The sequence below is a fragment of the Rhagoletis zephyria genome, unplaced genomic scaffold, assembly GCF_001687245.7.
Source record: "Rhagoletis zephyria isolate East Lansing unplaced genomic scaffold, Rhagoletis_zephyria_1.1 Rzeph_scaffold_07082, whole genome shotgun sequence".
Taxonomy (NCBI): domain Eukaryota; kingdom Metazoa; phylum Arthropoda; class Insecta; order Diptera; family Tephritidae; genus Rhagoletis; species Rhagoletis zephyria.
Window position 1 is genome coordinate 11,947 of NW_016164165.1, and position 11,399 is coordinate 23,345.

At 42.2% G+C, this 11,399-nt stretch overlaps 1 protein-coding gene across 1 annotated transcript; it reads left to right on the forward strand.

Annotated features, from left to right (window-relative positions):
- The first annotated feature begins 441 nt into the window (after positions 1 to 441).
- pygo (pygopus family PHD finger) lies at positions 442 to 7,462 on the forward strand. Its single transcript, XM_017629790.1, has 3 exons — positions 442 to 1,609; positions 2,556 to 5,691; positions 5,755 to 7,462. The coding sequence occupies exons 2-3, from the start codon at positions 3,029 to 3,031 to the stop codon at positions 5,873 to 5,875; spliced, it is 2,784 nt and encodes a 927-aa protein (XP_017485279.1). The 5' UTR covers positions 442 to 1,609; positions 2,556 to 3,028; the 3' UTR covers positions 5,876 to 7,462.
- Positions 7,463 to 11,399: the final 3,937 nt, after the last annotated feature.

The window sequence follows — 11,399 nt, forward strand, 5'->3', positions numbered from 1 at the left end:
ATACACCATTTCAGCGGTTTGATCAAATGTCAACATGCCGGCCAGAAAATCGAATAAAATAGATTTTTGCTGAAATTTCCTTCAAGCACTCCCATAGGATTTTCCTTGCCATTCTGGGCTTTCAAGTTATTAAAGCTACAATAAACGAACTGATTACCCACTTAATTCCCCGTCAATTTGCTTTCTTGTCGACGAACGTCAAGAAAAAATTTAGCGAGAACGAGTGCGAAGCAACGAAATATCATGATTCATAGAAACGGCAAAGCAGCCACTTAAAATTTGAATTACATGCAAATGTAAAAATACAACCCTGAGGCTCAATCGCAAGCATTTCATCTTCCCCCCTCTTCGCTTTTCGGTTTTTACGCTTTTATCTGCTTTTAACGAAGGTGTTGAATTCATTTTAACGAATCATGTTGAGTTTCGCTTCTTTAACGAAGAATAAGAAGAAAACAAATTATGAATTGAATGGCGTTACTGAAAGTGGCAGGCGAAAATTCATTGTCAAAAATATAACCAATTTATTAAAGTTTACATAAATTTGCATGAAAAAGTGGCGTGAAAAACGCGATTAGAAAACGTGCCGCTGCCTAGCACAGTGGCGAATATACAAAAGCGCGTCGCTAATCGGAATAACCAACTATCCAGCGGCGGTTTTCTCTGTGCGTGCGTACGTATGTATGTGAACTTTTTTATTTGGGAAAGCGAGGAATTTTTGGCACGGGCAATACGACCAGAACCAAAAGTCTGCTAAATGTCTTTTCCCAACTTACGAGCTCATTTTGGGTTTTAGTAGAACCAATAGCTCTACTGTGTATGCCTTCCACATTGTTAAATTGTCATCGCAAGATCGCGCAACGAAGTGTGCAACGGGGACTATATTACGATATGCACCAGATCGCGCTGTACACGCTTTGCCTAAATTCAATTTTCTGCGCATAATTCAAATACTCTATTTTTAATAAACGATTTGTGATCGATGCAAGAACTTTTCTTAAGAGATTGCACGTTGCATTTGGTCGAACGCCTGTAAAAAATTTTATAGTGAGATACGCAAGTGAAATGATAGCAGCAGTAGCCGCAATGGCTATAGCAAAAGGCAAGCAGGCAGGCAAAAAATGTGAGCCATGCAAAGAAGCTGCGTTGTGAAAGAACAAAAAGAAGAACAAGAAGCAGCAGCACCATTTGCGCTGCTGCTGAAGACAGAAAACGGCAAAGAGGGCCAAAAGGTAGCGTGAAAAAGTTGAAGAAGAGTAGAAGGAAGGTAGGTGAAGAGGAAACAGAAGAAGACTTTTAGAAGGAGAAGTAGTCGTAGCAGTAGCAGCAACAGCAGTAATTGTTTGTGCCCAAGCAAGTGAAATTTCTGTAGATCATTTTATTTAAGGTGGATGTGGTTTTATTCCAATATTATCAATAAGTGGTTAATTGAAAGAACATCAAAAACTTTGTTGGTTTGCAAGCAGCAGCCGTTGGCTGCAGGCTGCTCGACAAGTATCCAGCAGTGACGCAGTGGACATACTTGGGAGTGGAGTTGAGGCAACCTACTTTCGATTCCAAATTGTGGACAGCAATCGGATGAAACATAATTTACGTCGCTGGAAATGAACAGGTGAATAAAATTTGCTCTTTTAGTTTAAAGTTATTTTAAAAAGCAGGACATGAATGTTGTGTACTAATTTAGTAATATGGAATAACTTCATTACTCATTTGAATGAATTAACTAATTTTGACGTTTACACTTTTGCTAAGTGTTTGGCCGAGCTTCTCTGATTTGTGGTGTTGCGTCCTGATTTTATACACCAAATGGAGCTAAATACCACTATACGCCGCCTCTGTACGGCAAATGTATCTTATGAGAAGATTTTTCTTGGCAGAAATATACTCGGAGGTTTGCCATTGTCACCAAGTAGCGACTACTATTAGAAAAGCTTTTTATAATTTAGATGTTGCTAGGACCAGGGATTGAAGCCAGGTCCTGCGGAGTGGTAGTACGCACATCTAAACACTCGTCTACAGAGGCCGTCATTACTAATTTATTTATCGTTCCCACGACAGTCGGGTCTACGTAACCGGAACGACCCAGATTTATATCTGGCCAAGGACTGTCACTCCAGCAACACGCCCCAAAAAGTCTTTGGGGAATTTGTATGCTGCTACAACAACAACAACAACTAATTTATTTATCTTTGGGGAATTTGTATGCTGTTACAACAACAACTGTTCCCACGGCAGTCGGGTCTACGTAACCGGAACGACCCAGACTTATTTCTGGCCAAGCACTGTCACTCCAGCAACACTCCAAAAAATCTGGGGAATTTGTATGCTATTACAACAACAACACCTAATTTATTTATTTATTTAATTTCATTCATATCTAACTTAGAACTGTCGCTCCAGCATCATTCGCCAAATACTCTTTGAGAAATTTGTATGCTTTTACAACTAATTTATTCCCAAGATTCTTATAAGTAAACATTATCTCGTCACAAATCGGCTTTGACCTAGCAATACCACAGCTTCCTTTTCTAATACCTTGTTATTTTCTTATCTTTCAGATCTATGTTTTCCGAAGTTCTTGCCCTGATTTCTTTAGTAAAACAACGCATTGCCATTTCAACCCAGAAGTAAATTTAGAGAAAACAATATTGCCGAAAACGTTAGTGTATTGATTTGTAGTATAAAAAAGGCGCAAAGCGCCTCTCTTAGAACATACACCCAACATGCTGAGCACCCAATTGTGCATCTAAATGTGCCATTGCACCACCTACTTAAAGCGGAGCTATTATACATAAATCTGAATATTTCAAGATCAGAGCAATCAGCTACATACTAAATTAAATTATTTGGCTCACGGAATAAAGAAATTAATAACCACCAAGTATTTGAAATAGAGGTCATCTCACATCGTTCAGCACTTTGTTACAGACGTGCTTCTCAGATTTAAATAAAACTTCGCGGACACCAGATATTTTTCATTCAACGGTGAGAAAAAAAAGCCGCCACCATTCGGAAGAAAAACACCACGAATATGACCCATCATCTCGGTATGGCTCCATATCGTTTGACGGGTCCAGCAGGTGGGTTATGCCCACCTGATTTCAAGCCGCCACCACCTACGGATATAATCTCTGCGCCGAGTAATCCGAAAAAGCGACGGAAAACTTCGAATGCTAATTCGGTGGCGGCAGCTGCAGCAGCAGCGGCAGCGGCTTCAGCAGCTGCCAATTCCATGCAATCACAAGCACCGCCCACACCTGCAGACTTGTTACCGCCGCCACCAATGGGTGGCTTTGGCGATACAATCGTCGCATCAAATCCATTCGACGACACACCGCCCAGCATGTCGACCAGCAGCATGTCGAGCATGAACCATATGGTAGGCCCTGGTCATTTCGGTCCCGGCGGTATGGGTGGTCCACATATGGGCATGGGTGGTCCTCATGGCCCACCCCCACACATGCATCCGCATATGCATCCACATCATCCCGGAGGCCCGCCGCATCCACACCATATGGGAGTTCCCCCTATGCGTGGCATGAGTCCAATGGGCATGGGAAGTCCAATGGGCGTTCCCGGACATCCTATGGGACCTGGAGTAGGATTACCGCCGCACATGAATCATGGACGAGCTGGTGGACCAATGGGCAGTCCTATGGGCGCAATGGCGGCTATGGGAGGCATGAGCCCTATGGGCGGCATGGGAGGTCCAAGCATATCACCGCATCACATGGGCATGGGTGGTTTATCGCCGATGGGTGGCCCGGGGCCAGGACCCGGCCCTGGGCCAAATGGCCCACGAGCAATGGGATCTCCAATGGGAAATGCGCCTGGAGGCGGACCACCTGGAATGTCGCATGGGCCGGGTCAAGGTTCCCCAATGAATTCGATGGGTTCGCCTATGAGCAGTGCGATGGGCAGCCCACTGGGCCCACATCCACCACATCATCATCAGCAAACGCAGCAGTCTCAGTCTCAACCTCCGCCGCACATGAACAATGGTCAAATGGGCCCACCACCAATGCATAGTCCACTAGGAAATGGTCCGGCGAATCATAGTCACATGCCAGGCGGACCCGGGCCAGGACCTGGAGGGTCAGGACCCGGACAGCAGCTTAGCGGTAATATGATGGGCCCTTTGGGTGGACTTGGTCCAGGAGGTAACTCACCAGCGAATACAGGGCCTTCAAATAATTCGAGCAATAGCAATAACAACAGCAATACGAACAATAGCAGCAACAATCAGAACCATCATCTCTCGCCTGCGGCGCGCATAGCAGGAGCGCCGTCTCTGACCAACGGACCTATGCCACCAGCATCTTCGTCAGCAACGACAGTGACGTCATCAGCGTCGTCTATATCCGTTCCCACTTCTTCGCCAGCGCCAGGTGTAAATCCGGCCATGTCACCACTGCACACATTAAGTGGGAGCGCCAGCGGTGGCCCCGGACGCAGTCCGGGCATGTTAAACAGTGCAGGATCAGGCGCCGGGCCAGGACCAAGTCCGTTACAATCGCCTTCGATGGGAGGTGGCGGTGGAAATATCGGTGCTAGTCCAATGGGTTGTGGTGCGGGAGGCAACGCGTCTGGTCTCAACATGGGGCCCGGCAGTGGCAGTAGTAGCAATAGCAGTAATAACAACAACGGGCCGATGAGCGCGAGTGGTAGCGTTGGATTGGGTGGTCCTATGCATCAGCAGCTGAATGCGAATGTTCCTATGCAGCAGCAGCAGCAACAACAACAACAACAACAACAACAACACCATCACCACCAGCAACAACAACACCAACAACAACAATCTATGTCACATGGCGGCAATACTAGCATAGGACCAGGGGGTCAAATGCAAATGCACAACAGTGGCGGCCCGGGCAGCATAGGCTTGATGCCCGGACAAGGGCCAGGTGGTCAAGGGCCTAATTCCGGCCAAGGTCCTGGCGGCATGTGCGGAGTCATGGGCGGCGGTAATGGCCCAAATCAAATGCTACCACCTCAACAACCACATCTTGGCCCAACGCAACAACAGCTAATGAATCATCCGCACCACCATCCCGGCGGCCCACTGCCACCACATCTAATGGGCGGCGTACCGAATTCGCATATGCACGGGCCTGGTGGAATGATGCCACATCACATGGGCGGCCCTGGAGGTCCCAATCATCCACACCCACCTCATCATATGATGGGAGCGCACGGCGGCGGCTCGCATATAGGCCATATGGGCGGCGTTCCTGGACCAGGTGGCGGTAGTGGACCTGGAGGTATGAACGGACCACCACATGCACATGGGCCTCATCCGCATGCGCATCCACATGCACATGCACACCCACATGGACCTCCACACGGTATGGGCGGACCAAATCCAAATATGTTCGGTCCTGGTGGTCCTATGGGCCCAGGCGGTCCGATGGGTGGCCCTGGGGGTCCGATGGGTCCCGGCGGTCCAATGGGTGGACCTATTAGCGGACCAATGGGTCCAATGGGTGGTCCCGGCGGTTCAATGGGCGGCATGGGTGGCCCAAAACCGATGTCAATGGGCACTGGCAAAATGTATCCTCCTGGTCAACCGATGGTATTTAATCCACAGAATCCAAATGCGCCACCGATCTACCCGTGCGGTATGTGCCACAAAGAAGTCAACGACAACGATGAGGCGGTATTTTGTGAATCCGGTTGTAATTTCTTCTTTCATAGGTGAGTGATTACAAAACTATAAAGTTAAATACCTAATAATAATAAAACAAATTTTATTGGCAGGACATGTGTGGGTCTTACGGAGGCGGCTTTCCAAATGCTGAAGGATGAAGTGTACGCAGAATGGTGCTGTGACAAGTGTCTGTCTTCCAAGCCAATACCAATGGTGAAATTTAAGTGTTGAAACAGCATAGAAGGAGCGCGCTAGCGTGTTGGCTTCGAACTTAAAAGGCAGACAAAACCGAAAGTGGTGACAAGCTGGCAGAGATGGAGCGAACGTTTGTTCTGTCTAACAGTCAGCATTGTAAAATGGTTGTTAATGGTGCCGAAAAACGTTGGAAAGCAAGAGCAACAAGGACACAAAATACACACAACACCAATAGAAAATAATAATTAAATTTAATAAGTTCGGATTGTGAAAGCGAAAGTGAGGATTGTGTTTACAGTAATTGGCACGTATGACATGGCCCATTCAAACAAACACCCACACAACACACCCATACTCACCTACAATCACGAAAACAAAAACACACACATACACACACTACTTTGTATAAAGTGAAAAGCAAGGAACTAATTAGATTTAAGATTTAAACTACCGTTAGATAACATAAGAAGTTAAAAGCAAATTTAAAAAAAAATGCAATTAAAAAGTATTGATGAAGGTTTGGAACAAATAGGCGTATGTGTACACAGCTCAATGAAAGTAACACACGCGCGCAGGCGCAATTAAGTCGACAGAACAAAACGCAAGTCAAAGTGAGTCCAAAGCCGTGCAAACAAACTAAGGTTCAAGCGCAGATCTCGCGCTGAAATTTAGTTGGGCATAGGGCATATATATACGACGCCATTGCGGCGGGTGAAAGGGCGCAACGTCGCTGGTAGACATATGCCTGCCATAAACATAAAACGCTTTACTACCAATTTTCGTGTTATTCTATATTTAATTCGTCTACAACGAGTCGGTTTAACTAATTGAAACTTTTACCAATCAAAATTGTTAACAAAAAGCCAACCAGTTTTGTAAGAAATCGTATATGTATGTGCTTTTATTTTATGTATGTTTAGATTGTTTTAAAATTTATTTTAATTAATGATGACCCAGATTGTGAAAAATGTTGAAAACTTTACATTTCAACTCGTAGCGGTGTTGAAAAAGGCATATTTTTGTATCGAAAGTTTTTTTACAAGGAAATTTAAATATAATCAGGCACATTCAAATAAATTGATGTAATGTAATTTTTAATTATATGCATATGTATGTATGTACTAAGAAATTATTTTGATTCAGTTTAATGATGTTCGACTTTTTAACTGCACACAAGATTTCAAGAAAAACTACACTACCCAAATAGTACTTCAACGACTTTATTAAAAAAAAAAAAATAGTTAGAAACATTAAAACTGCTTTCAGTTATAGGGAATATTTGTGCGTGTCTGTTAGTTTTTATAATTTTGTAAAAAAAATCAGCTTCTAATCAGCTATTGGAGGTGGCAGTGAATCGTCGATTTCGTTTCCCAAGCGCTTTCCGCCGCTTATTGCTACACTGCTGTGTGTGTGTTGCGAATCAACTTTGCCTAGTTTCATTTTCAAATTAAATACATACATACGTAGTTTTATTTGCTGCGCCATCTGATATACATATTTTTTATTTTAATAATTTTCGTTCGCTTTAGTTTCGTATTTGCGTGTATGTACTTTTTTATTTTTACTGCTTAATAAGAAATGTATGATAAAACTGTGAATTAAATTAAAGATTTTTTCGCAAATTAAAAAAAAAAAAACATAAATATTATACATATACAAAATTTTTTAAAAGAAAAAATATGCATAATAAAAATATGAAAGCGAAAAGCAACATTATAATGAAGCATAAACAGCTGTCGAGGTCGAGTTGTAAAATTTACTAACAAAAAAATTAACATAGTAGTAGGGATAAACAAAGAAGAAAGTTAATACATATTGACATTAATTGATGGTAAAGCGCGAGTCTGTACTGAACGAATACAAAAATTAAAAGATGAACATAGACAGGTAAACACAAAAACAAACATACGCAAACAATGAATAAACAAAGAAAATAAGTAATTAATTATACTAACTGGGAAAGCCAATAACAAAGTGTAATACACAGTTGTAACAAATAAAACACAAAAACAAGAATTAAATGGACTTCTTTTTAAATGTTATCGCAAATAATACTGAATAAACAATTGAAATAATATTAAAACCCACAAAAACAGAAGAAAATATTATTATTAAAGTAAAAAAATTATAATATAGAAGTATTAAACTTTAAGTTATTTATAATTAAATAAAATAATAAAAAAAAACAACTTCAATAAATATACAAAAAAATTCAATTTCTCCGTTTTATCATTTGAAAACTGTAATTGATTGTTAACACGCACACATTTTTAGAAATTTCCCAGCTCAAGCGAATGTTCTAGCAGACGAACGTGATAACTTTCGCCAGGTCGAACCCGGGAATCCCCGCATCAGGAATCTCAATTCGGTGATTCGGCAACTGGTAAACCTACAGAAGCAGAATAAGTGGAAGCTGGACCTGAAGACTTGCAATGGTACCTATGGTGTGAGTAAGCTTTGGTCAACCGTAAGGTCACTTTCCAAACCGACGAAGGCTGACTATAGAGTGGAAATCTCTTTCGGTGACCGTTTATCGTCGTATCCAGAGCGATGTGCTCATTCACGCTACATCCTAAGGTGGACAGAGCCAAACGTGGAGTGACCAGAAGGCTGCGCAAACTGCAAACACCAAGAGCTTGCTTTCAACAGCGGCGAGGTCCATATGGCTATCGGCAGGGCGAAAACCTCCAAAGCTATTTGTCCCGTCGGAGCAGACTACCTCACCAAGGTCCTGAACATGTCAATGGCCACTCTCATCATTCCCGATGTGTGGAAGATTGGTCCCACTGCTAAAACCGGCGAAATCCGCCTTACCCCGGTTGCGAATACACTAGAGGCCTCGCTGCTCAGATAATTCGTGGCCTAACTCTAACTGCCCCTGTGAGAGAACAGTCCTAGTAGCTTTGGACCTGTCAAAGGTGTTTGCGACCGTTTGTCATTCCACGCTACTGGAAGACTCAAACGGGGGTGACGAATGAATTGAGTGGTTGACTTTCAACAGTTATTTTTCGAGACAAAACGTTAAAACGGAGGAAAACTAAACAAGGGGGAACAGGGTGATATCCTCCCGTTGCCGTTTAATTTCTATATTTCGATCGATAAAATTGATAAACTCTACTCGAAAGTAAACGGCTACCTCTCGTGAGTTTTTTCACTTCTTCAGCACCTGGGGCAAAGGCCGATTCAGATTCCTGAAGTGGCTTGAACATTTGTACAACGCGGCTCAAATGGTTCCTGTATGGGAGCACAACAACATGGTCATCCGTACAGGCCTTTGCTTGTGGAGGAGCCTCCACGCAGCCGCGTCAGAAAGTTTCTTTTCGAGTAAAATAATGCGGTCCAGTCCGAACAGCCTTATGCGACTCTTTCCGATGAAAGCCCGATCTCCACCTATTGCGGACAACGAGCTCCAGCTGCAACTTGAGACCCGCAATATCTTAGCCCGGTTACGGTCTAGTTACTGCATTGAACTTGCTTCTGCTGCATACTTCAGAACAGATTACATCCGAACTCCACTTCGGTTAGATGCCACACGTGTACATATGGAGTTAACTTAAGACCTGCTTTGGCCTCAAGTCATTCAAGGAATGAATCAGCCGATGTGTGCTCCCTAGCGCTCAAAGAGGCTTTATGTTTCCATTGAGCTCACTTGAGATACAAAACTCCCCCCTAACTCACCTTCCCTAACCATCATCCAACTCGAACTCCTGTGTGAGGACTAACCAGCAGCAGGTGAAACATTTGCCTAGGATGGTGCCAGTTTAGAGCATGCTATGGTCTGGGCACCAATCGTGAGTGGACAAGTGGCTTACTAGTAGCTTTTAAAATTTATTTGCCCTTTAAAGTTTAAACACAAATTTTGTTCCCAAAAATAACATAACTTTAGTTTGAAACATTTTTAGCGGACGTGCGTATTTCATCCTATAAATGACCTTCGAACTACAACTCGTGCTGGCCTTCTAAAACAGACGACAAGGGTTTAAAGTTTTGTATTTTTGGGCGCAGAATACGGAAACTATGGAAAAACCACGTATGACCTGTTTAATAAAATTGGCTTCCGGTGTGTTTAGCCCACTTCCGGTCGAAACAGGAAGTCGGTAATATGACCAAAAGCATCCCAAATAAAAAAACAGTTGCCTCCATTTTAGAAGGGTAGAGATACATACATACATACATACATATATAAAAATGGACCTAAATATGTGCATTTCAGTACCACTTACCATAGCCTTGAAGCATATGCACCGAAAAAAAACCATAAAATACCAATATATTTATTTTTAGATCATTGCAACATTTTAATTTTTATTTATTCGATACAAAATTATCGTTAAATGTGGACCTTTTTGGATTTTTTTTTCGATCATTTTTAACTGTTATAATGATGAGTGCGTATTTATGATCGTATTAATTTCCACTTATTTAAAGAAAAAATGAGTTATGGACGCCACCATCAAATTTCTGCGCAGAATTGCTTCGTGGTGCCGAAAATCAAGTAAATTTTTTTTTATGGATAAGTTTTCGAGATATTTTCAATTTACCGTTATTCAGCTTAAAAAAAGTGATTCCACTTAATCACGCATATCTTACGAACCAATTGAACAATCGTAATACGAAATACGGCAAATGAAAGTTTATGAGAAATTAATAATCATTCCAAATTTTATGTTTTTCTTTTGGTGAAAAAAAATCTAACTTTAACAGGGGGAAATTTTTAAAAATAACAGATTCTGTGCAAAGTTTTTGCACTTATGTTTTGTTCCAAAAAAAAACAAGCTGAAGAAAATCGGCGGATAAATAAAGAGTGGTCAATTCAAAAAGCGCAAACATTTTTTGTACGAAGAATGACAAGGAAAGAATGTTACTCATACGCCATGTACAGCCGACTAACAATATTTTCAGCTCATATTTCATAAGAAAAATCCTTGCGAATTTTCATTTGACCACTCATTCCTTTCTTATTTAGTTTTTTCTTTGGTACCTCCATTTCATACAAAATAAAAAATTTACAAAAAATCGTTATTTTTTATTTTTTCCCTGTTCTTCTTTATTGGCCAAATGAGGCCAATTGGAGATCCCAAGTGAAGCCAAGTTTTTCTCCTTCCCAATTCGGACGGAGCTGATAGTATTGCTCAACGTCATTGTATACAGCCGTATCAGTTTCGCAGGGATACCAAATTCAGACATCGTGGCATATAGACAACTTCTTTTCGTGCTGTCGAAAGCGGCTTTGAAATCGATAAATAGATGGTGTGTGTCGATTCTATTTTCGCGAGTCTTTTCCATGATTTGGCGTATTGTGAATACCTAGTCTATGGTGGATTTTCCAGGACTAAAGTCGCACTGATAAAGCCCAATCAGTCGGTGAAAATACACTCAATAAGACCTTGTAACCTATGCTTAGAAGGCTGATTCCGCGATAGTTGGCGCGTATGGGGGGGGTCGCCTTTCTTGTGGATTGGACAGAGCACACTAAACATTCCGGTCGTCAAGCATGCGTTCATCTGACCATATTCTGCATAAGACTTGATCAGCTCCTCACCGCCGTACTTGAATAGCT

Bases quoted from the DNA above. Each gene is read 5' to 3' on its own strand.
- pygo (XM_017629790.1), top strand. From the start codon at position 3,029: ATGACCCATCATCTCGGTATGGCTCCATATCGTTTGACGGGTCCAGCA. The intron at 5,692-5,754 runs GTGAGTGATTAC...TTTTATTGGCAG, and splicing joins TGTAATTTCTTCTTTCATAG to GACATGTGTGGGTCTTACGG.